Genomic DNA, 28000 nt, shown 5'->3' on the forward strand with positions numbered 1-28000 from the left:
TTAATTCCCGTTTACATTTGATTCTGTGAGTAGAGTTTAAAACAAACAAAAGAACAAATAATTTTTTTAGTTTTTATATAGTATTTTGTGTTTTAGTAAATGAGTACACAAGTTGGGGGGGACAATTGAATATATTTGGGTACAAAATTACACAATCACTTAGTAAACCTTGAGAACTATACAGTAAATACTTCATTTGTAAACTGTCAGTCAGTTATTTCAAACTTGCAAATATCAATCAATTGACTCAGACTTCTTGTATGTTCCTGCATTTTACTAAAGTTTTACATTTTTGAAACCAAATAAGGTAACCAATAAAAGGAAGGATACTTACCTACAGTCTCTATAGTTTCATCACTATTCTCAATAATAGGGATGCATAATTTTTTAATCCTCTTAATTGAAGAAAAAATAGAAAAAAATAGAGTTGAAATTGAATGATTTCACAGAATAAAAATCCACTTATAGATGGTATTTTCGCATTTGTAAATCTGTAATGCAGATCTTTACAAATCTCTATAACCAACTAGAAATTACAAGAGAAATGTGATTAGTTCAACAATAAAATAAACTAATCCGTTTTTGATGAAGTCTTGTTCTCTGAGCTGGATTGTTTGTTCGTGAAGCTTTCATAGTTATTGTGAACGACATCGTACGAGAACCTGGTATGGATGAGGGTGGGGAGAGTCAGTTCTCTCTCTCCCCCCTCTTTCTCGAAATGTTCTCACAAGGCCACTTGTATACAGCCACTAACAAGAACGTCCTGCTCACTGCCTTCTTGCTGTAGGGTTGTTGTTTACGAAATTGAGAGGACGAAAAGCGAATGTCCGGCCCTTTAACCGGGTTGGTGGATATGGAGGATGCATCTACGGGATTTGGAAAACCGTGATTCCAATGCAATGGTGTACATGGGCTCCAGGACCCTAAAGAAACAAATAACGTATGAACCAATTATTGGTCACCGGTTCATATGGGACTTCATCTCCTGATGTTACCCCACTGCATTGTTGATCAGATCTTTATGTCAAAGGCTCTGAGTGTTTCCTTTTAAGAAAACCACTTGCTTCGGTCTGGGCACCTGGACAGTATGACAGCCCATACACAAATCAAATGACTTGTGTGGCGCATATGTATTCGGTGCTCCTTTGTACCAATATTTATGTCTTTAAGTAAATAAACTGAAAAACATCATCAGCAAAAACTTCAGATAGAGGTGAAATTAATCAGACTATGAAACAGTATTAGTAAAAAAATCAAACAAAGAAAAGATACTCGTTTCATTTTGCACAACAGTCTAAATTGTTGATCGCCACTTTCTGTTATCTACATTTTATAACGTTTGGTAATATGATACGTCATCTACTTTTGCAACCTCAATTGGTGTCCGTCAAGGCTGTCCACTTTCTCCATTTTTGTTTAACTCCATCATAGACCTATTGATGGAAATAACTTGCTCGTCGACTGAATTCTCGGGTATTGATCTCCTTCCAGGAGGTCCACTTATCAACTTAGAATACGCAGATGATATAGTCCTGTTTGGTGAAGACGCTGATAAAATGCAGAGGCTTTTGGTAGCACTGAGCAACAATGCCAGAATGTTTGGAATGCGCTTCTCTCCCTCTAAATGCATATTGTTGCTTCAGGACTGGTCTGCGTTAACACCTGAACTAAGGATAGGGAGTGAAGTAGTCGAACGCGTCGACAACTTCACTTGGAAGTCTGATCAGCCCTAATGGGCTGGTATCGGACGAAATCTCAGCACGGATTCGAAAAGCTCGTTTGGCTTTTGCCAACTTACGTCACATGTGGCGAAGGCGAGATATCCGTCTATCAATAAAAGGACGAGTATACTGCGCGGCAGTTCGTTCTGTTCTACTTTACGGCAGCGAAACATGGCCGTTGATAGTAGAAGATACTCGTAAGCTGTTAGTATTTGACCACAGATGCCTCAGAAATATTGTTGGCGTCTTCTGAGACCACCGGGTAAGTAATGGTGAGGTTAGACGCAGGGTATTAGGGAATGATGGTAAATCAGTTGATGAGTTTGCTAATCTTCATCGACTGAGATGGTTGGGCCACGTGTTACGTATGCCCGAACACCAATTATCACGACGTCCAATGCTGACCGGTGTTCGGGATGGTTAGAAGAAAGTTAAGGGCGGCCAAACCAAAACGTGGAATCAGTGCCTGAAGTCACTAACCTGTAGTCTGAGCCATGTTGGTAGATGCAGACTACTTGGTTGGGGTCCGCGTGACTATCGTGGCCAATGGTTGGAGACTGTGTATGACATGACTCAGAATTGATCACAATGCAGTCGGTGTATACACTCATTGTCTTCCCTTAAACTAAGAAATTAAAATCGCTTCATATATTCCTTTCTACGAACCAATTCTTTCTCCTTGTATTATATCCTTATTGCAATCTTTCTTTTATATATTACCACCTCCGAATTAACTACTTTTATGAATCCGGTGTCCATCTTGTTGTGTTGATGAGGTATGGCAACTTGAACGGATGCATACATGTGCCTGGTCCTACATTATAGCTGACTGACTGACTGAGTGGTAATATGATTCAACTGTTTACACTAAAACAAAATGAATATAGTTTGACTTGTGATATTTTAGATTGTACAATCATTATGGTTATTATAAATAAGGAGTTGTCAAGATAAAAACAATCAACTAAATTACCTGTAAAAATGTTCCAGATGTTCTAAGAATTTTAATAATCATTACAATCGGTATAAGAAATATACTAGAACTAGCCATAAACCAACCAAGTTTTACAGACCATCCAGGAAAATGATAAGGTTCATGTAATGAAGCACGTTTATAAGTTAATTCTTCATAGACTATCACACTGATAATGAATAGAATCTAGAATTGTTAAAAAGTATATACAAATAAAAGTATTAGAGATGATTTATACAAAGATAGAAATGAACAATTGATACTACTTAATACAAACGATTCATTTCATTTCATCAGTTCATAATAAGCAAAAGAGTTACATTTAGATTATTAACACATTACTTGATGTACATAAAATCCCTTCTCACTGGTGTTTTGTAGTTTCGTACAGTGTTGATTCACATGACCTGTAAACCACTGAAACATTATTTCGATGGTTAATGAACATTTCGTCTAGAAGTAACATTCATCATGTTTATTTACTTTAGTGTAAGCATCATCTTTTTGGGAGGAACTAGAATCGTTGGCTATGGTGACAGTTGAGAAGGAAGCCGAAAGAGGAAGTTTAACGTTGAAAGTCGATGTAGGAGAAATAATAGGAATTAAAGATGGAGGTTGATTATGAATACAGTGGTCTTGAGTGCGGTTACAGGTATGAGGGTGGTTATCACTTCCCGGTTGCTCACACTGTGGAAGGGCTCTTCTGGAGGTACCTGAAAATGAAAATCGATTAGAGGTGGTTTTAGAGTGACCTGAGAAATTGACCGCAGTGCCCAAGGGACAACTGCTTGATGTCGGTCACACACGAACTTTCTGTGATTAATTTTCGTGTTAGCTCCGTACTTATTGAGACGTTACCTCCGGAGACGGAAATCCATGGGATAAGGTGATGTGTGGATTTTTAGGGTCGACCTATTCTAACCGCACCCTTCTTTGTGGGAAGGCAGCATCGCTGTCATGCTGGTTGTCTGAAGGAAACACCTTACTGCTGTCACACCTCTGTAAAGTCAGCAGTACGACTTCGCCTTCGGATCCTGGGTTTGTTGTTTTTGGTCTTACCGCTCTTCAATTGACCTGTCTGACATGGTGAGACCTTGAGGAACGGTTGTTACAGCCAGTATAGATCGGTTGCTTCATCACGATAGGCAAGCCCGACCACCACGTCAAGGTAGCAGCAACGGTCGGGTTTGGGAGGAGCTCAGAGAATAGAAGCCAGAGAGGTATTTTGATTAAGGAATCAAACTTACTTATTTCACCCAGAATCACTGAACAAATACCATCATCAGAACAGAAAGGTTAGAAGAAAGACGATTATGGAACGTTACATTCCTCATATTTCCCTTTATATTCACAAATCATTACTGTTTTGTAGCACTAAAACACATCGAAAAAGATATCATCTAAAAGACAGAACTTAAAAGAAGCTACACAAGATCCTGCACTGTGTAGAATGTGTGATGGGATCTTACGGGGAATACTAGTTCCCTCAAGATTATGTATTCACATTACTGGTGGTTGCCGAATAGTATAAAAGTAAGATATAGGTCATCCAACAGACTAGCTCCATCCACCCATCAGTATTTGTGTTGTGTTTGTAAGTCATCCAGTAAAAATAATAATGATAGTTGAATCAGTTCATCCCATTTCCAATATAGCTTGAATAGCTAGAATACGACCATTCATAGGAAATCTGGAAATTCATCTGAAAGCGATTTACTATTGAGGATGTATTTGCAGTCGGCAGGTTGTGTTTCTCCCTCCTTTAAAAGGCATATTCGATTTGATCAAGGTGAACTACGGAGTGATCAATATCCACAGGCTACCTGTGGGGCTCATATGTTAAAACTGTGTTACTTGTGTGTAACTAGTTGTTTTATCGTAATAATTTCTATCTTGCATTTTATAAGTTCATCGTCTTCAATTCACCTTCTTATTAGTTTGTAGTGACTTACTTTTACCAAGAGAACGCGATTGATTTAATGGAAACAATCATTATTATAACCAATTGTACCAGTGATTGTTTTACTGTGCTCGTTTGTTTAACTGTGCTAAAGACAGCCATATTACTGCTCCATTATCCTTCGATTGTGACCTTGCACGGGTTCGGTTACGCTCAGTAACCACGCTTGTACTCCTTTGGCACGATCTCGGTATCCTTTCGATACCACGAGATCGCCAACAAATACATGTCGACTACAGCCATCAACTGCCTTCTGATATTTGGCTTATGGGGGATTTTATCGGTTAACTGGCACGTAGTCTTCTTGTAGTGGTGTTCATAGTCAATCTCAACTCGACTCCACGCTACAAGTTGTTACATATTCTTTCAACACGGCTATATTGAACTGATCATTTCTTTCTCTATGTGTTACTACTGTATTTCATCACCCTGAATAACAGTCTTTAACCTAAGTTAATTGCAAATTGAAATATAAATATTCTGACAAGATGAGACAGTCTTTTAACTTTAAACGATCATGATCTTGGTCCAACATTCTTCCAATGTAAATGATTTCATGAATAAAACATTCTAAAGTCAACAACGACTAAGTCAAAGTGATTAATTCAATGAACATGAAATCCAAATAGGACGAAATGCGCGTCCTGGATTCCACTGTTAGCCATCTTTGTTTAGAATACTTGTGACTTAAGGCAATATCGAGGCATTCTGCACCGGATACACATATGCCGATAAAAGACTGATCAATTACAGTCCTAATCATCAAATGAATTTAAAACATGAAGTCCGTCTAGAAAAAATAAAACACCGGCAATATACATTCAAATATGCTTACAAGTGAAAACAATGGTGTTGTTATGCACCAGAATAAGAATGTGATCCACTTTAATGAATAGCCATACATTCGTTTCATATCTTTAGAAACTCGTTTAAAACCTTTATTTTTCAAAAAACAAATAATAATAATAATAATCCATAATTATATAACGAAACTTTTTTGATTGAAACGATGAATCGATTGATGTTAGACCACCGTAGAAAACCTGAAAGCACTAGACAGCCGTGACCAGTGGTGCTAATCCGTGTCGGGTAGAGACAGGTATCTACTTCAGTACGATGGAAGATGGTCACGTATTTTCGTGGATTGGTTGAGGTTAGACATTAACATTATTGGATCCCGGCTCACTGATCCAGTAGGTTAAGCGTTCGCGCGCAAGACTGAAGGCCCTAGGTTCGGATCCCGCGAGTGGGATCGTGGATGCGCACTGCTGAAGAGTCCCACAGTAGGACGAAACGGCCGTCCAGTGCTTCCAGGTTTCCAATGGTGGCCTAACACTAACCGGTTCATGGTCTCAATCCAAAAAGATTATGGTCAAGCTGAACTGTGAATATAATCTGGTAGATTATTAGTATATAAGCACTGGGTTTCTAATTCGTTCATCAAAATGTTTATTTAGAATAATTCAGCTGAGCCAAGCAAATTCTTTTGAACACATGAGTTTGGCAGGTTAACTCTGACGCAGAAGTAGGTATCAGGTCTAGTCAATGTTTTACAAACTATTTATGGATTGTAATACATAGGTTGATACTTGAAACTTGCATATGTAGTGAGGCAACCGTTAGTGACGTTATCATGGGTTCTATCACATACCATTCATATGTTTTTACATTTCATGACAATATTATACCATGGAACGGAATAAAGAATTATAAGAGGTTTGGTTCGTTTCTCATTTGTCCAAGATTTCTTGTTCTCAGAAGTTTTGTCGTATAGAATAATCGGTTTCAATGATACAGATGCATTCATTCTCTGATTTTTTTTGTTTAAATCATGAGCTTTAAAATCATTGTATACTTTCTATTCTATGAACTAGTTCTTTCTTCTTTAATCATATTCTCTATGGATAATCTCTTTGGTTGTCACAGATATTTGTATTACTTTGGCATTGACCTTGATAAACTGAGCTCATTGTACTGATGTAGCATAATGACTTTGCCTAATGTATAGGTGTGCCAGGTTCTATATAGTTTATAGCTGGTGGATTGAGTGATAAGAATATTTATAGGCAGAGATGAATAGTGGCTAGCAGTGGAATCCAGGATGCGTGTTTCGTCCTATTTTGGGGATCGTCAGCTGGATGTATCTGCATGTTTGTGACTTGAGGCAATATCGAGGCAATCACCTCAGGATGCACATATGGCAATAAGAAACTGATCAATTGTAGTCTTGAACATCAGTGGTAACATTCAAACAACCAATACAAAAATGAATAATAACAATTGATTTCCTTTCATAAACTGTATTTAAACTCACCATAAATGTATCCAATCACTGATGATTCTAATAATCCTACAATTAATATGATACGACTACCGCTGTAATAGTCAAGTAATTGAAATACATACATTCCACCCTAAAGAAAAGTGTATAAACAAAAGAGAAGAGTTATTGTATATTGATGGAAAATGTGACAAGGTAAGTGAATGGAGGACAAACTTCTTTCTTCTTGCTACTTTTGAAAAGATTACGATATCACTTAAAACCAGTAAACGGAACTAAATTCAACAACACTACAACAGGAAAAGCTAAACTGTTACACTGTGCTCCAGCCCTACTAAATGGAGCAGGGAGACCAGATTCATGTGGGAAAATATATGTATATATATTTCTCAAGCAGCCCGAAAGAACGAAAGATAAGCACACAACTCATGTATATATGTACAGCACGAAAATGTCCTCGGAAAACGCCAAAAACATAGAGTACTAAAAGAGGAAACAAACTGATGACAGTTAAGGTCCTTCCAAGTGGGAAATACAAACTGAAAGTTACAGTGAACATCTTTGGCGCGAAAATAAAGACTTCAAATTTCGAAAATAAAACGAAAAAGATGAGACGTTTACCAAGTGATTTCTGGGGATCTAGCGTCCCCAAAACGGAGCTTTCACATAGGCATTCTCCACGAATATTCAAAATTTAACTTAGTTTAAATTAGTAAACGTTCTAAAACAAGCTTCAACAATCCTTACATATTTTACAAATAATATTCAGTGCAGCTATGATAAACAATAAGTAACTCCACCATTATATCCTCTCTTTATTTTAGTATACCCTTATTATTGTATAATTGTTGTCTATTGTTTAATTATCAGAAAGGGGTTTTGTTGAAATTATAGTGATTTAATAGTTGAATTCATGAGTCAATTAGAGCTATACCACCATGGAAAATCTGGAAGCACTGGACGGCCGTTTCTTCCTATTGAGGGACTTCCCAGCAGTGCGCATCCACGATCCCGCACCCCGCAGGATTCGAACCCAGAACCTATCAGTCTCGCACACGAGACTGAGTCGGCATCCAACGGTGTTAATATCCAACTTCAACCAATCCACAATATTGAGGCACCATCCACCATTGTCTTCAGTGAGTTACTATCTCACAACAGACCTGGTTGAACTCCAATGGTCATTGCTTCGTGTTTAATTAACAGAAAATATGAAGTGATTGTCAGATATTTCTTAGTATTTTCAAGGAAACTCCATTTCTTAGGCCACTGTCAATGCTCATAAAAACAAGCAATTACACATTAAAATAACTGTCCTAACGAAAATGTTAGCGAAGGGAATTTCGAAACATCAACGGAGTCATAAATTTCGCCAACTTCTCTGGTCGACTCTGTTAACTAGGAATTCACAGTTCTGACTTTAGTTTCACATTGCTTTAAATTACCTTTTAATTTACTCCATTCCTCATCGTTAGAGAGCTTAGTAAATAGAGAATTCACTTAAAATTCAAGCTGAGATTAAGAAAGAAACACTGAATCAACTTACATTAGTGACCATTGATAGACCAACTAAATATGATGTAATACATACACAACCGACAAATATACAACGAATCCATTTATTCGCCAAAGCAAGAGGAAAATAATCTCCTGCAGCTGCAATAAATCCTTCAACTCCAGCAAACTAATTAAAGAGCATTTGAGATACAAAAGTATCATCAATTTGATTGGTAAAGGATCATGGAAAACAGTAAATTGACGAAAGAGATAAGTTTCAGGATCTAATAAAAGCAATTAGGTAGTTGTAAGTAGTCGTAACGATACCCTACACCTAGGTTCCTTGTTACTTAGCTCTCGTCGGCTAGGTTCACCCGCATTCTAAAGGGAACTGGTACTATTAGCAGATTTGATCCTGTCACCCAGCTTCACATAGTGAGATATTACTACTTAGCTATTTGGATCTCTTCTGACTCCTTATAGAACTGATTGATCTCTAAGCGGTGACCACTATCACGTTTGTTTAATCCTTTTTTTATAGATCTAATTTTATTGATCAATTTGCAATGTGGTCACAGGTCTAAGTCACCAAACATCCCATGCACTATATTGAAATGTTTGATGGTAGTAGATATTCAACAGGAAATCTTGAACTTAAGTTTCCTGATGTTTCGGAGTTATTATAGGCTACTAATTTTTGTAATAACTTCTTGATTTAACGTTAATTAATGTTGATTATCTAACTAATTATCTAAAATGTGTCCTTGAATAGTAAAATCTAGAATAGTAGAACAGACAACAATAGTTATTTGGAATACTTACATCAGTTTATTGCGAGATTGTTATTCAATACGACCAATTTTAACAGCGCTTATCGATCAATGAAAGGTAGAGAATTTCACAATCAAGTTCACCTTAGATAGAACAGTATTTCACAAATATTTTTCTAGAACCTAATATTTTTAATTATCAGTCTAGGGTCGTGGAGATTGTTGAGTTCAGATCGATATCATGAATGGATCGATGTCAGACTACCATTGGAAATCAGGAAACACTGGAAAATCGTTTCATTCTAGTATGAGACTCCTCAGTAATGTGCATCCACGATACCACCCATGGGATTCAAACCCAGGACCTTCAATCTCGAGCATACGCTCAACCTCAAGACTATTGTTGAATTCAGATTGATATCCTGAATGGATCAACGTAAGACCAGCAATAGCCTAAACCCGTAATGTTAAACATTATTTGAAGCAACTCTCTATCAAGGCTTATTGCTTCCAATAAATTTAGAGCATATTGAAACATCAATAATACTGGATAAATACATCATATACATACAAAAGTAATGATATGCTCACTTACCATACTGTCAATACCCAATAGGATAATCATAATAAAAAAACATATTGACCAGAATGGGCTACCTGGCATAGTACCAATTGCTTTTGGATATACAATAAAACCAAGTCCAGGACCAGATTCAGCTATTTGATTCAATGGTATATTTGATATATATGACATATAACCAAGTGTACAAAATATAACACATCCAGATAATAAACTTGTAAATGTATTAGCCAGAGCGAATAAACAACAATCTCTAGAATATAATGTATGTATAATATATATTGTTCAGTTATAATTTATGAAAAAGATCATCATTTCGAGCTTTGTATAACAGTTTACTCCGGCATACAAATTTTTACTGTAGTCCCATTGAAACTAATAACTTCTCCTGGAGCCCCTTTGGGGCTACTGCCAGTTTCAGGCCCAGATAAAGGAGGAGGGTTGGGCATGAAGTTGGCGACCCCATCCCATAGAAAAATAACTCGCTAAGAAAATGCTAACCAGAAAAATTGATTTAAACCATTTAAACTCTGTCCTGGGAGTTAGAAGGTCTTCATTTAGTAGGGTTATGACGCCTCATGGTGAAAGCCGATTTCCTTTAGAATTCACGAGGCTGATGCCCTTTCTGACAACCAGAGCAATCATTAATTTAGGTACATGGAATGCTCATACAATGTGGGAGACCAGGAGAGTCTTCCAAACTGCTGCATTGAAAGTAATATTGTATTTGTACGTGAATGGTATTCATTATGGTTCATCAATTACATAAAGAAAAGGAGTATAGTCATTTACAAGAACTACCTCTGTAGTGGAATATTAAACCATTTCCATATTTCATGTTGGTGATGTTATTCAACTTAATGATGATCATAATGTTTTTATTTTATTTTATTAAGAAATTATAAGAGATTATAAGTTATGGAAGACCTTTGGTCAACGCTAAATTGACCTTGGAAATGTCCACCTAATGATCAGGGCTAAATGAGGATTTTAAACCTTTGTGAAGGATAAGGAATGTGATTTACAGTTGACGATTAAGGATACGGCTTAGATTCAGGGTTTAAATCACGAACTGATATCAGCTAAAATATCAAGACGCTATTTAGCTAAATGGATGAGTGAATTTCTCTCTGAAATCCAAAACCTGTTATCGTAAATCATCCATAAATTATAGTCTAGCCTATATTAACAAGCTTTTTCAAAGATCCACTAAATACCACACCAATCTACTACAAACACTATACTTATAGGTTTTTCATAATTTCGGTTCCCATAGGTTGCCATAGTGTGTAATATTCAAAATATGGACTTGAAGTAATGACCACTCCAAAACTCAACCCTGGCTAATAAAACACATAGAAATACAATGCACGGTTGTATGCAGTATCCAAAACTTAAATCTTGTGGTTATCAGTACTGAAGCTTACTAAAATTCGCAAATGAATACTGACTCGTACAACTTAATCGCAACTAGAGTGGAAGGAATATTTTTGTTCAAACATTAAGTGTAAAACGATAGCTGGTTTCGTGCTACTTGGCACTCGTCAGCAAGGTGTACCTTTAATCTTGAGGGAAATGATGCTCCCTGACGAACTCAATCCCGTATCAACCATCTGCACTAAGAAGGACCTAACATACATGACATTGATCACCATCCAGTGATCAATCAATTGTAAATACGTCTCAGTCCTACAGGAGGTCAGTCGTGGCCCAGATAGCCCAGTGGTAACGGTCTCTGACTATCAAGCTGGATGACACGGGGTCAAATCCGTCAGGGAGCATCAGTTCCCCCAATATTACAGGTACGCCTTTGTGACGACTGCCAAGTAGCACGAAACCTAGTCCCAGGGTTTATTGTTGTCTATCTCCAACTACCACCTTATCTCAACCTAGTGCACGCAATGTCGTGTCACCTAGATTGGTGACCATATTGTCATTTGGTCGATAGGATCCGATCTGCACTGAAAAGCACTTAACATACATGACATTGATCAGTCAGTTGTAGATAGTTGTTTTCCCATCGTTTCTATAGGACAAGTCCTATTAGATATCAGATAAAATAAGGTTGAATAATTAACTATAAACAGATAAATAACCAATGTGTTCAAGTATTTTAAGCTTTCACTTACCGAAATGAATTGTGTTGAATTTTATTATAACTTCCAAATGCTGTTAGAACACCTAAACCAATACTATAACTGAAAAAGATTTGAGTCCCTGCATCAGACCACACCTTGAAATACAATCATAAGTTTTGAAAAAAGGGTTTTAGTTAAGCATGCTAAAGAAGTAATGCCATCAGTGATAAGCGGTAATATACACAAATAGCTATTAAGTATAAAACTATGATAACACTTGCGAAATGTTTGACTGTCTTTAATATTGATACCTCGCTAAATTCCTGTCAGTAAAACAGTAAAATAGTCAGTATCCTTACTGTTTGGTGTATCGCCGTATGTCGTCATCTGGTCTGCCAATATAGGGTGATAATTGCTGTAAGAAGATTAAGTCATTTTAAAGCCTCTCGTAAAAAAATGTTTATCATGAGTGTACGTACGCCTGTTACCCCTCGAAGGGGAACATAGGCCGACCAACAACATTCTTCATTCAAAGTCCTTCTGGGCAATCCTTTCCAGTTATTTGCAGCTGATATTCATCCTTTTGATATCTGCTTCCAATTCCTAACGTAGTGTGTTCTTTAGCCTTTCTCTTTTCTGTTTCTCTTTAGGATTCCAAGTTAGGATTTGCCTTGTTTTGTAGATTGATGATTTCCGAAGTGTATGTCCTATCCACCTCCAACTTCTTTTCCTAATTTCCTCCTCAGCTGGAAGCTGGTTCGCTCTCCCCCATAGTAGGCTGTTGTTGATGGTATCCGGTCGACAACGTATATTGAATATCTTACGTAGACAGCTATTTATAAATACTCGTACCTTCTTGATGATGGTTGTAGTAGCTCTCCAAGTTTCAGCTCCGTACAGTAGAACTGTGTTGACGTTCGTACTGAAAATTGTGACTTTGATATTGGTTGAAAGTTTTTTTGAGTTCTATATATTCTCTAGTTGTAGGAATGTGGCTCTTGCTTTGTCAATCCTCTCCTTTACGTCTTCATCAGATCCTCCTTGTTCATCGCCAACCAGATCATACAAATTAATCATGAGTGTGGGTTTAATTAATTGATGAACACTGGGATTTGTTATCAACCATAAAAAATCATTTTGTACTATTAAACATAATGCTCACGTCAAAACCCAAAGGTCTCGAGCTCTATCGTTAGTCATTTTGTGGATAAATGATATCATTCACTAGGATGAGATTGTTGTCCAGTGTTTTTCGGCTTTCAATTGCGTCTAGTGCAAGTAAGTCAGTGATACAAACTAAAATATTTAACAATTTCTACAAGACTTACTTACTTACTTACTTACTGACTTACGCCTGTTACTCCAAATGGAGCATAGGCCGCCGACCAGATCTCTACAGGAATCCTGTACTAGTTACCCTCTTTTTATTTTAACCCTCAGATTATTTTCGGTCGTCACTTATAAAAACTAGTTGGGTTTATAGGTCGAGGTTTTTTGGGAACTTTAATTTCTATATAAAAGTAATTCACAATCAAACTGAAAATTAATGAAATCAATGGGAATTCTTGAAATTTTATGTATCTCTCTTATTTGACAGTGATTCCATTGAAATTTGAATAGTTGGCGTAGAAACAGCTTAGTTTAAGTATCCATCCCCTAGTTTACATCTTTCAGTCAACGTAACATAAGAAGAGAAAGGCACACATGATCGATAATAGCACTTACTGTCATATCAGTTAATTTTGACCAATCTGGTTTTAAATAATGAATCAATCCATTTGAAGCACCATCAAGTAAGGCGGTTCGTATTAATAGAGTAATCATGAATACGTAAGGCAAAAGTGCAGTCACATACATAATCTAGAATAAATAAAATAAGAAGAAAGTATCAATTCACCTGATGTTGTTAACTTGTTGTTTAGGACTGCACTTGATCAGTCTCTTATTGCCATACATGCATCCTGTGAGGACTGCCTAAATATTGCCTTAAGGAATCAGTAGCTAAGTAGATAACTCGATGGCGTTTGAAGCAAACGGTATTGTGTTCGAGTCCCGTAGTGAACATCATCTCTGAGATATAAATATATCCAGTTGACGAGTTCAAAATAGGATAAACGCGTATCCTGTATTCCACTGTTAGCCACCATCCATCTTTTCTTATATAAAGAAAGCATTTCTAAGCAAAATAATTTAACTGGGCATAAGAACAAAAAATAAGTTAATCAATCAACAACAAAAAAAGTTAAAATTCACTCAGAAGTTTCTATAGTTGAATTGATATGTCAATTGGAACTAGACCACCATGGAAAATCTGGAAGCAGTGAATGACCGTTTCGTCCTATTATGGGACTCCTCAACAGTGCTCATCCAAGAAGTGTTTTAGTATGAATATTTACCATTAGATTTAGTATTTATTCATGAAGCCCATATGAAATAAATTGATTAACACTTAGAATGATTGAAATTGGAATGTTTTATTTATTTTAGAAAAAAATAAGGAAATGTATTGATACTACTAAAATATATCAGTAGTCAAGTGAATGATTTTGATTGAATATAGTGATTGAGATCCAGAATTCCCTGCATAGTTTTATTGACTAGATCAGTGATCAGATAGTAATGGCATATGTATTAGTTATGTCGTCTGAGTTGTACATTTAGTAAGAAAAACACTGAAGTTTACCCTAGAGACAGCCACCAAGTTTGGGTGATACTTCTATCCCTGGATAATCAAATTGTACTAAGAACTAGGGCTTTAGCTGATATTATTATTATTATTATTATTATTATTATTATTAGTGGGTTTATTCAACGTTATAGTTTTGAGTACAATATAGAATTCTTCGCACAAAATATTTCAACAACTTTCCGTTTCTTATTTCTTGATCGATTCTGACGTTAACATAGTTGAGTAATCGCCAGTTAGATGTTAGCAGTCTAGTCAATCACCATCTGAATAATGTACATTCAGTTCGCTGCATATTGCCAGTAACTACAATGTCTCTGAATAGGCTCTTTTGTAAGTTGTACAGAGAAATGTAGTAAAGTTTTCACAAACGCACCTAAATAGGTTATGAGACTAATAAGGATAATGTTGTGTTAAAAGAAACAAAAAAACAGAGAACTTGTTGAGATGTGTTGATAGCAAGAACCGGTAGCCCAGATATTCAAGAAGGCCACCTTGGTAAATATCAGTCAGCTTGTTCATTTCAGTAAAAACAAAACAATGGTATGATCTAACTTGAAGAAGTTAACAGATTTATGAAAACAAATCTGCAATCTATTCATTACATGGTCGATAGCATTCGATCTGCACTAAATAAGGACATAACACACATGACATTGATCACTATCCAGTGATCAATCTATTGTATATACACCTCAGTCCTACAGGAGGTCAATCGCAGCCCAGATAGCTCAGTGGTAACGGTCTCTGACTGTGAAGCTGGGTGACACGAAATCGAATCCTCCAGGGAGCACCAGTTCCCTCAAGATTACAGGTACACCTTGCTGACGAGTGCCAAGTAACGCGAAACCCGGGTACATGGTTTCCTGTCGACTACCTCCAACCATCATCTAATTCATCACTAACGTTCATCTTTAGAAGTGAAATGACTTACACTTTGTTAAGAATCATTATGAAATTTTTTTCTCTTATCATAAGTTCATATGACCTATGTAGTCTGAAAATTGTTGTATTGTATAGTACAAATTACATTTACTACTTTATAATTAAAAGATTTGAGTTCCTGGTAAAAGATATGAGTTTTATCATTTTTTTTTTATTAAAAATAAAAGGAAGGACCATATGGCCATATATGGAATGTTAAACCTGAACTAGTATCTATCTACATTTAGAACAAGAAAACAATTCAAGTTCTGTACAGAAAAACATACTGTACAACATTATATAGCTTAATTAGAATTAGTTGATTGTCTTAGATGTATTCTATAGTGTTCTATAGTGAATAACTTATTGTCCTAAAGAAATTGATGGAATAGAATACATCAATAAAATTTATAATATGAATTCATATTAGTACATAGTAACAACCAATAAATCTTATATGGACCAAATCAACTGTTGTAATCTAGATAATCAGTATTTAGAAAGAATAGATTGTATACAGTAATCGAGTCTACATAAAAACCTTTACATATTTGGGCAGCATCATTGATGAACATGGTGGATCTGATGCAGATGTGAAGGTGCGGATCGGAAAATCAAGAGCAGTATATTTACAACTGAGGAACATCTGGAACTAAAAACAACTGTCAGCCAACACCAAAGTCAGAATTTTCAATAAAAATGTCAAGACAGCTCTACTGTATGGGACGGAAACCTGGAGAACTACGAAAGACATCATCCAGAAAATACAGGTGCTTATTAACAGTTGTCTACACAAAATACTTTGAATCCGTTGGTCAGACACTATCAACAACAACCTACTGTGGAAGTGAACAAACCAGATCTCAGCGGAGGAAGAAATCAGGAAGAAGCGCTGGAAGTGGATAGGACACATATTGAGGAAAGCACCCAACTGCGTCACAAGACAAGTCCTCACATGGAATCCTCAAAGCCAAAGGAAAATAGGAAGACCAAAGAACACATTACGCCGGGAAATGTTGATTGACATGAGAAAAATGAACAACAATTGGGTAGAACTGGAAAGGAAGGCCCAGGACAGAGTGGGTTGGAGAATGCTGGTCGGCGGCCTATGCTCCATTGGGAGTAACAGGCGTAAGTAAGTAAGTAAGTAAGTAAGTAAGTAAGTAAGTAAGTAAGTAGTAGTAAGTAAGTAAGTAGCGAGTAAGTAGCGCGCGCGTGAGTGGTAGTGAGCGAGTGAGTGGAGTGAGTGAGTGAGTGAGTGAGTGAGTGAGTGAGTGAGTGAGTGAGCGAGTAGTAGTGAGTGAGTGAGTGAGTAGTGAGTGAGCGAGTGAGTGAGTAGAGTAGAAGTAGAAGTGAGTGAAGTAAGTAAGTAAGTAAGTAAGTAAGTAAGTAAGTAAGTAAGTAAGTAAGTAAGTAAGTAAGTAAGTAAGTAAGTAAGTAAGTAAGTAAGTAAGTAGTAAGTAAGTAATCGAGTCTAGATAGTGGACTTTGTGATGGTGGAGTGTGACATCATCGGTAGCACAAACTTCAGGTAAAAGTTCTTGAAGTATCTGAAGTCTGTGCCAAAGATGTCATGCAGAATGACGATGAAAGCTCCATGACCAAACCATCTATCTCAAAGAACAAAACTTCATCGAAATTATCCATGTAAGTTACAAATCTTCTTCACCACGCATAGCATTATTTTGATAGATTGCTGATGAATAATTTTACGGTTGATATTCTCAACTTCAGCTTATTCAAGATATAAAGGATTTAAAATCCAGTGTCATTGGTGATGTCTGTCACATTTCTAACATGATTAAAATATCTAGCACTAAAGATACCATATTTGATTATATGATAGGTCGTTGACCCACTTTCTTGAAGAATCTCAGGCTAAAACGAAACAGCAAATCAATCCTCCTTAGTTTTAATTGGTTTTGTAGCTCACTGTCTACCGTAATGTATATATATAAACATTTACTCATGAGTTAATCTAAACATAAACTATCATACTAGCCAGCAACACTAAATATCATCAATTACTTACCTTGGCTGATGTTTTAATCCCTTTCCAAATGCATAAATATATAATGACCCAAGTGAGAAGGAGACACAAAGCTAAATCCCACTGTACTGTACCAATATCATGTATACCATCCGATAATTTCAGTACACGACGTCTATTAAAAAGAAAAAAAAATCGAAATGTGCAGATATACGATACATCGACTGAAGGATATATCTCAAAATTGATTCATATAGAAGTAGAAATACATTATAACAACATTGTATACAACATAACTTTCAGTTATTCCAAATATCATAACAGAATATATGAATAGTCAGTTTGTTGGTTATTCCTAGAACTATTCCTTTAGATTATAGTTGTCATTATGTATTACTTTCAAATGTATTCTTAAAAAAATTGTCTTTAAGGTCACACTGTTGTCTGTGTTACTTATATCGACATAAGTAGTATATGATGTTAATCAGGAACAGAATGTCTGGCAGCAGAGACACAAGAGGATCGAACAGTAAAGAATCGAAACAGAATGCAATTTGTATGAAAATGCAAGAACAATGAAGTCTTAGTCATTATGAGACAACTGATGGACATTTTACAAACTAAGGATTTACTATTTGATTGTTAGATTTTATTAACAAGTCCTGTAATGTTGTGTTAAATACATCCGGTTGTACCCAATGGTGTTCGTGTTCACTACAACATTATTCAATTTGAAGTTTTCATAATCTAAAACATGACTTTATTATGATCACTGAACACGTTTTATTGCATTGACTGTTCTTCAAGTTGATAGCACTGGTACGACCGAGAGTGGTGAGTTAGCTCTCTCTCTCTCTCTCTCTCGAAATGCTCTTACATTGTCAGGCGTACACAGCCACTAACAGGGAAGTCCTACCCACTACCTCATCGTGGCATTAATATTGTTCACGAAATTGAGAGTACGAAAATTTGAATGTCCGACTCTTTATCGAGTTGGTGGATGTATAGAATCCACCTAGGGGAGTTGGAAAACCCTGATTTCAAACTATTGGTGAACATAGGCTCCGGTATCCTGCGGGAACAAATGGAGTATGAAACAATTATTGGTCACCGGTTACCATGGGACTATATGTCCTAACGTTGCTCCACTGCCTTGTGGATGAGACCTGTAGGTCGAAGGATCCGAGTGTGGCACCTCAAGAAAACCACTGATTTCGGTTTGAGTGACCAGCAAGTATCCCATCCCTCATACAAATCGAATGATTTATGTGGTGCATATCTATTTGGTGCCTCCTAGTACTAACGTTTATGCATTTAAATAAATAATCATCATCACGTTGATGGTTTCATATATCATACCACTTGATTCCCTTGAAATAATTAATGTAATGTTGGGATATTCAGGAAAATATCCCAAAAATTATCCTGTTAAGCCTAATGCTATCCTTGGACATGAAATGGTATCATCTTATTGGTCAATATTTATTTAACGTGTTATTTTCCTGTTGGCCATTATTGTACAATGTTATCTTCTATTTTATGGTACGTTGTGGACTGCTTGATTGGTATATAAACAAAGTATGTTTGAAATATAATGATTCATATATCCGAGGCTGTGACTTGCGTTCTGGACTCATCTGGCTGGGCTAGACAGGGAAGCGAGACCAATCAGAACCCTAGGTCGTTCTACGTGTTTGCGCGTCTTTGGTCCGAGCAATAATTCGCTACCCTTAATCCGCAGCAAATATTTTTCAGTTATAGCATGTAATGACAAAGGTGTAATTTGCTTCAATCATTAGTCACTTTAAGTTGGTAAAATTGTTCTCAAAGAAACTCGTTACATGCATCGTTAATTAACTTCATAAGTGATCAATGGTTTGCCAATCAAATATTCTATCAGATAGGAATCATTAAGTAATCATTCTGCAGATACCATGAATACCATTCTGTTTGATAAGATACTATGAGAATTCTTTATACGAAAACGTTTTATTCCATACCGAGATTTAAAATATGTCGACGTATAGACGCTTAGGATTTTGATTCATGCGATTAAATAACCGGACTAGTTCTACTGAATAGTTTATTCTACAATTTGAGGAATCTGTTTTCCAATTTTCACTTCTAACCGGATATATATATTAGCATCTTAGAAACCATTTAACTCTAACTTGGAATTCTGAAGGGATAAAGAAAAAAGAAAGGCAGAAGAACACACTATGTCCGAAATTGGGAGCAAATATCAAAAGGATGGATAGCAATTGGAAACAACTGGAAAGAATTGTCGAGAACAGAGTTCGATGGAGAATGTCTGTGGTCGGACTATGCTCCATCAGCAGGGGTAACCGTTGTAAATAAATAGATAAGTATATGTTAGATTGTAATTTTTCAGATTGACATGTCTGATATCATATTCTGCCATTGGTGCATCTCAAAGAGGTTTAAAGTAATGAGACAATGAGTTGAAATATGAATACGAAGATTCCTGACTGAATTATTTCATAAATGTCGATTTTAACTTTGTCCACTTTGCATCAACCAGTAGGTCGATTTAATGTATTACCAAAAATGTTTATACTTACTCACCATTGCAACCTAGTCAATAAGTTTGAATAGTTTGATCACATAGATTTTGGAGATTTGAAAATAAATTATTTTAAAATTTCTCATAAAATCTTCACAAAGTCATCATTTAAGGATACTATTGGTGTTTTGTTCTCTGAGATGGTGTACTGGTGTAATGAACAGTAAAACAACAGCATATTACCTAATTCTTACTTCAAAGACCATAAGATTAGACTACTAGTCATTCATAAATCTGTCCACAGACAAAGAAATCAATTCAATCATAATGTACTTACTCCCAATATTCTGTAGTTGCATCAACTGTTATTAAGCTTACATTACTAATATGAGTAGTATTTTCAATTATACTTGAATTTATTGGTTGATTAGTGAAAACTCGACATGCTGGTGTATTCCATGATTGATCACATCTTGTCCATGGTAATTGACTTGTGAATGATGAAAAAATAAAATGAAATGCCCATGCCATTATCACAGTATAGTAGCAATTGAGAAAGAAATTAATCAATGTACACGCATAACCAATACCTTGAAAATAATAAAGATGGAAATGAAATGAAATGCATAACTAACTACTTAGTCATAACTACTTAAAGGGTTACTAAATTAAGTGATTTAATAAGATTATCTTAGATGGTGGTTGGAGATAGTCAACAGGAAACTTTGGACCCGGGTTTCGTGCTACTTGGCACTCGTCAGCAAGGTGTACCTGTAATCTTGGGGGAACTGGTGCTCCCTGGCGGATTCGATCTCGTGTCACCCAGCTTCACAGTCAGAGACGTTACCACTGAGCTATCCGAGCCAAGTAGCACGAAACCCGAGTCCAGGGTTTCCTGTTGACTACCTTCAACCACCATCTAAATCTCAATACATAGTGCCCGCAGTGTCGAGTCACCTAGACTGGTGGCCACATTGCAACATGATCGATAGCATTCGATCTGCACTAATAAGGACTAGACAAGCATGACATTGATCACCACCCATTGATCAATCAATTGTGATAAGATTACCTTGTTACAATGTTATAATTATACAGATATCATTCATAATACATTCAACATACACCGCCTAAATTCATTCATTAATGTATCACAAGTGATATGTGTATTTTAGTAATGAATAAGTAGTTCACATTCGTATATTTTCAGGATGAGACTATAATTTATGAACGACATTTGAGTAATGCTGAAGTGAACTTGACAGTGGACACCTACTGATTAGGACTAAATGAAGGTTATAAACCAGTTAGAATTTGCATTTACAGTTGATAGTTAGAGTTAAAATTTAGATTTAGGGTTTTCATCATGAACTGACATCAGATATAATGCCAAGACGCTATTCGGCCAAGTGGATGAATGAATTTCGCGCCAAAAATCGAGACTCGTTATCTTATACGTGATTGGTTGATCCATAAATTATAGTCTCGCCATTTTCAGTTTTACAAATTTTTTGGCATCCATATTTTGTCGTTTTTTAATGTAAACTTAACATAAAAAGTGTTTTATACATTCTTTCACAAACATTTTTTTAAAAATAATTGAATTCATGAGTCGATTGAAGCTGGACCATCATTGAAAACCTTTCTATTGTTGAACTCCTCAACAGTGTGCATCTACGATCCCGCCTCGTGAGATTTGAACCTAAGACCTATCGGTTTCGCGCGCGGATGCTTAGCCTCTAGACCAGTGAGACGGTCAGCATTCGAGGGTGTTAATATCTGACTTCATCAAATCCACGAAACTTTTTTGTACCTTCGACTATCCTTTCATTTCTAGAAAAATTCTTATTTCAATGATGGACTATGAAAGTTCAAGTGTTTGGTGTTTCATTTTAGAAAAATATTGGAAATTCGATTTTGGTTTACAGGAATACAACTTTGGTCATTATTATCATGATATGTAAGGTGATTAGTTGTTGAATAATAACTCAAAGCATAAATAGGCTGATAACATGACAACTTTTACATGTTTATTATGTGTGTTTCACACTTTGAATTACTTTACTAATGTTTGCTGAAATGTAATTAGCTATTTATGGTGAGGAATGAAGAAAAGACCTCTGATGTACCTTCAAAAACTAAATCATTCGTCCATATATAAGGGATTCCGTTTATGACCAGCAGGTAGATCTTTTACTGTATGTTTCTTCACTTTAATACTAATTGCAATCACATTTCTTATTTCGAATCTCACGAGGCGGAATCGTTTATGCGCACTACTGAGGAGTCCTACAACGAGACGAAACGGTGGTCCAGTACTTCCAGGTTTTCCATGTTAATCTAGCTTCAATCGACTCATGATCTCAACTATTAAAAGTACTATAATATCCAGAAAAAACTCCCTTCAGAAATATGTATAATATATTAAAGTATTGTGAATGAATGTCAGAATTCTCAAGTGTATATTGCTCAATTCTCATGGTGATATCAATTTTTGTTTTTCTATTGTTATAAGATGACAACTTATTTCCCATTAAACTGTCATACACTGGACATGATTAATTATTGGATGAAACTTGATTTAGTTCTATGGAATTAATCTTATTTCATTACATTTATTCAACTTTTTGAATAGGTTCTATAAATGATGAATGTTGATTGGTCTAATATCTAATGAGATTATCATGGATCACAAAAAATAGCCATTAGAATAGAAACGGTGGAATAGAAATCTGTGATACATAGAATATCCTGAGATGGTGGAGAAGATTTGTACTTCAGGTGGATAATTATGATGGAGTTTTGTTCTTTGAACTGGATGGATCGGTCCAATTTGTCAACCAATCAGGAAAATTATGGGGAAACAGGAACAAAAATTAAACCAATGGGATATACAACCAAAACAAAGAAGTAAACAATAACAGGTTTCAACTCAACAAGTACCAACTAACATCGAAGTCTACAGGATAAGCTATGAACCATGTGTGGAGAAATTCGAACATTCCACTTCTATCTAAAGTTTCTGCTAATGATATTGTTCAGAAGAAGGATGAAAGCTCCACGACCAAACCATCCAGCTCAGAGAACACAACTCCATCAAAATAGAATCTCTTCTAACGTAATAAAAAGAAATAAACTATTGCATGAACATCCGTTTATAGCAACTAAGCAACCAACCTATATCCTTTATAATCACTGTGTGCTAATGGTGAAGATTTGAAGATGACTGGGTTGCATCAAAAATGAATGTGAAGGATGTGATACAGACGCGCTGGCAAGGATTGACAAAACAAGGACAGTATTTTCACAGTTGAACAACATATGCAATTCAAAACAACTGTCTGTAAGTTAACGTCAAAGTCACAATCTTTAATGCGAACGTCAAAACCGTTCTGCTGTACGGAGGTAAAACTTCGATCACTACCACGACCGTCATTAAATACGTGCATGTATGTATAAACAACTGTCTACTTAAGATACTCAATGTTTTATGATCTGTGGAAGAGAATAAACCAGCTTCCAAATAAAAACGAAATTAGGAAAGGAGGTTGGATGTAGATAACACAAAGATTGTGGAAATCAGAAAACTGAATCACGTGGTAAGCCTTAACTTGGAATTGTGAAGGGAAACGGAAAAGAGGAAGGCCGAAGAACAGAATGTGTCGGGAATTGGTAGCAGACATGAAAAGGATGAATAGGAACTGGAGACAAATGGAAAGTGTTGTCCAGGACAGAGTTGGATGGAGAATGCTGGTGAGCAGCTTATGCTCTTCCATCAGGGTTAACAGGCGTAAGTAAGTTTGATGAAGAATTTCCAGAAAAGTGAAATGTTCGCTGAACCATGAGATGCTATAATTGCATGAGTATTGATAATCTTGTTGGATTATGTATGGAATGATACTATTTAGAAGTATGACTACATTTTTACACTTAAGCTATTTTTCAGGCTTTTATTTTCGGAACAATGAAATTCGTAAGAAGGTAATAAACTTCTAAAGAGCAAAAGTATCGAAGTTACTTTCATTGAATACTAATCTTTTCTGTAATTTAAATGCTTTGGTTCAACACAGAACTTGGTGAAAGCCGAGAAATGGAGACAGACATGAGAAGAATAAACAAAAATTGGATAGAACTGGAAAGGAAGACCCAGGATAGAGTGGGTTGGAGAGTGCTGGTTGGCGACCTATGCTCCATTGGGGAGTAACAGGCGTAAGTAAGTAAAGCTCAACACAGTGCTTAGTGATGCTAGAACATATTAAAACTGAATACATTTAGAAGCGATGTTATTCCAATTTACTAAGTGATATCTGTTATGTTCTTAGCTATATGATTATCGTGTAATACTCTTGACAATTTGGTAACTCCAACTTATACGACTAAACTAATGAGGTATACACCTGTATGGGCAACCTAAAGTTCCAAATAGTCCTTTTCCCACCTAGCCCTGTATGTTCAGTTTAGAACACTAATCTTAGCCTCCGCGGATCATTGTTCAATAAAACTGATCTTACTGGATTGATCAAACTTATCAACAATGATTATAATCAAGGTTTTAGCTCAGTTTATTCCACTTAATCTTTCATGAATCAATATAAATATCATTCATAAAATTATTAAAGTTTACCTTGAAACAATGGACAGATATTCCAAGCAGCAATAACTCCACGACGTGTTACTTGTCCAACAGTTACTTCTAATAGAAATAATGGTATACCAGCTAAGAATACACTGATGAAATAAGGGATAAGGAAAGCACCTAAGTAAATCAAAGAACAAAATAGAATACAATAGTAATTTTTATCTTTTCTTTTACATTAAGTTTTAACTAAATTATTTAGATTATTTACATGAATGATAATATTCTGGTCTCAGCCTTTTGTATGTTACGAAAATAGTCACTTTACCTGTTATAGCCCGTCATGAATTATGAATGGTAACTGTTGGGAACCATTAGGGACTAACTATTTACTTACGCCTGTTACTCCTCGTAGAGGAGCATAGGCCGTTCACCAGCATTCTCCATCCAACCCTGTCCTTGACAATCCTTCCCAGCTCTTTCCAGTTGTTATTTATCCTTTTCATATATGCTCCTATTTTCCGACGTAATGTGATGTTTGGCCTTCCTCTTTTCCGTTTCCTTTCACGATTCCAAGTCGGGGCTTGTTATGGACTAATACGATACATATATTTTTATTGTACGATTGTTAAGTAGCTAAACTATCTACATATTCCTGTCCCTCTTATTGTAAGCTTTATTTTGACCTATGAACCATTATTATACGATTTACCATTCTTGAATTATAACCTGTCTATCAATTACTATTTACCATATTCACAGCAACTTTTGGCTTCATCTTGTTCGAATGTTATTTTCTATTTTATGGTACGATGTGGTCTATTTGGTTTATACATAAACCCAGTATGTTTGAAATACATGATTCATATAGGGGAGGCTGAGATTGGTGTTCAGGACTCAACGGGCAGGGTTAGGCAGGAAGAAGAACCGATAAAGACTTTAGACTGCTCGTACAGGTTTTATGCGTCATTAGTCCAGTCGATAAGTCTTTGTTCTCTAATTGGTGGTACCATTACGTTATATATTAATAGAGTATAAGGCTACAAGGTGTAGCATTACCAATAACTCATAAGAAAGAATACGAAATCATTTTTTTCATATCTAGCAGTTAAAGTTATAGTTATGAAAACACTGACTAATTACTTTTATTTCAGTAATGTCAAGTAGCATAATTGATAATTGATGTTCGATGGTTGAAGGTGATCAGTAAGAAACTGTGAACATTGGTTCATTCTAGTTGAAAATCATTAACAAGTCACACATGCACTTGTTCACTGATGATATTTGGGAGATCCAAACATATATCATTTAGCTTCATAGTTCAAGAATATCGTATATGGGTAGTGTTTATCACAAACTAACCTAAGTTGCAGCATAATGTTGAAAACCTGAAAACAATGTATAATTATTATGTCATGCTAATAGACTTCTTTGAGGTGTTGATCGATTATTTAGTGAGATTAGTTCATGATGAACATTACCTCAAAATCTCAATAATCGCGATCAAACGCAACATTCTACAAGATTATCACTGATATTCATTGTAGACTGTTGAAATTAATCTTTAAGACATTTTCAGTCTCGAGTTAGATGATCATCTTTAATCTCAACTTAATTGATTCTCTCTGTGTGGATGGAATCTGTGCCACTCAGTTTTACAGTTATCGATGTCATTATTTAGCTGTTCGCCAGTGATCAATTACTGTAAACTACTACGGTAGTTAACTCCACATCAATACCTGATATTTATGAAGAATAAGACAGATCAGTTCTGGATCAGTTAGTGTAATACATCTAGTTCAATTTTCTTATTTAAAGGTTTTCATATAAGTAGATATTGAAACTCCTTAGTTGTTTAATGTTGATGACAAATAAAAATTTTAATAATAAGAGAGGGGCTTTCTCGATATTATAGTAATTTAATTTTTGAATTCATGAATCGATTGAAGCTAAACCACCATGAAAAATTTGGAACCACTGGACGGCCGTTTCGTTCTATTATGGGACTCCTCAACAGTGCGCATCCACAATCTCGCCACTTGAGATTCGAACCCAAGATTTATCAGTCTCGTGCGCGAGAGCTTAACGACGGTCTCCAAGAAGTATTTCCTGGAGTTCTAGTGAGAAGCCGTGATCAATGGAGTTCAACTGGGCCTGTTGTGAAATAGTAACTCACTGATGAAAATGGTAAACAGTGGCGCAACTTTTTGGATTAGTTGAAGTTAAATATTAACACCGTTGAATGCCGGCCGTCTCAGTAGCCTCGAAGTTAGGCGTTCGCTAGCGAAACCAATAGGTTCTGGATTCGAATCTCACAAGGCAGGATCATGGATACACACTGTTGAGGAGTTCAACAATAAGATGAAACGGCTGTTCAATACTTTCAGGTTTCCAATGGTGGTTCACATTCAAATAAAAACTTAACCTAAAGATCAGTCACAACTTTTTTCCTTAACAACTAAATTATAATTGATTATTTAATTTCATAATTTCATTGTTTATTTGTTAATATAATAGGGATCTTTAAACGATTATTTAAAGAACTTCTAGAAAGTAAAACGGAACTTTATTATTGCAAATTAAATGAATCTCATTTCAATTGAAACAATACTTCTATTTGAAGTTTGTGCTGATGATGTCGTTCAGAAGAACGGTGGAAACTCCACGATCAAACCATCCAGCTCCATCACAATACAAAGTCTTACAATTACTGTACATGATAAACTAAGTTTCTATCTAAATTCACTTGGTGTTGTTATTTACTAAAATCTTCTTATTGATGTTTTAGGAATATAAATTGTTCAGTCTTTCATTGGTATATGTACATCTTTTCCGTATTGCTTCAATATCTCCTTCAGTCATCAGTATTATAAACAAAGATGGATAGTAAATTTAAACTTCACCCCAATGGTGAAGAAGATTTGTAGTTCCGGTTGATGGTTTTGATAGAGTTTTGTTCTCTGAGATGGATAGTTTGGTCATGGAACTTTCATCCTTCTTCTAGGTGACTAGACATGCATGTTAAGATAAAATGGAGGTAGTCTTGTTGACTAAATCATATATAATTTATTCTTCATATTAAATTCTCAATATCCGAACAACCATCGATGAGTGCTTTATCACTGAATCAAGTAAATTATTCACTAACACTGTTTTATTTCAATCTACACAAAAGGAATGCAGCATATGTAACTGAACTGAACAAAACAAAGCAACTTACCTCCACCATTTTTATAACATAAATATGGAAATCTCCATACATTACCTAAACCAATTGAAAAACCCATACATGATATAAGAAAATCAATTTTTCCTTTCCATTGAGGACGTTCTATAGGTTTCTCTATGATTGAAATATCTAATAATCGTTTATCAATGTTCTCAATGGATTTCTTATTTGAAGAATGATTTCCATCTGTTAAATATTCTTTAAGTGACAT

General features: G+C 35.7%; 1 protein-coding gene across 1 annotated transcript; it reads right to left on the reverse strand.

Annotated features, from left to right (window-relative positions):
- Window positions 1-28000, reverse strand: SLC6A6_3 (Sodium- and chloride-dependent taurine transporter; the record flags this gene model as incomplete). Its single annotated transcript, XM_051218898.1, has 13 exons — window positions 1-23; window positions 335-395; window positions 2695-2880; window positions 5490-5590; window positions 6969-7068; window positions 8482-8619; window positions 9798-10035; window positions 11912-12015; window positions 13586-13720; window positions 17503-17635; window positions 20322-20574; window positions 24609-24740; window positions 27781-28000. 13 exons carry the CDS (start codon window positions 27998-28000, stop codon window positions 1-3), a joined length of 1824 nt encoding a protein of 607 aa, XP_051072841.1.

This window comes from Schistosoma haematobium, chromosome ZW (genome assembly GCF_000699445.3).
Source record: "Schistosoma haematobium chromosome ZW, whole genome shotgun sequence".
NCBI classification, from domain to species: Eukaryota; Metazoa; Platyhelminthes; class Trematoda; order Strigeidida; family Schistosomatidae; genus Schistosoma; species Schistosoma haematobium.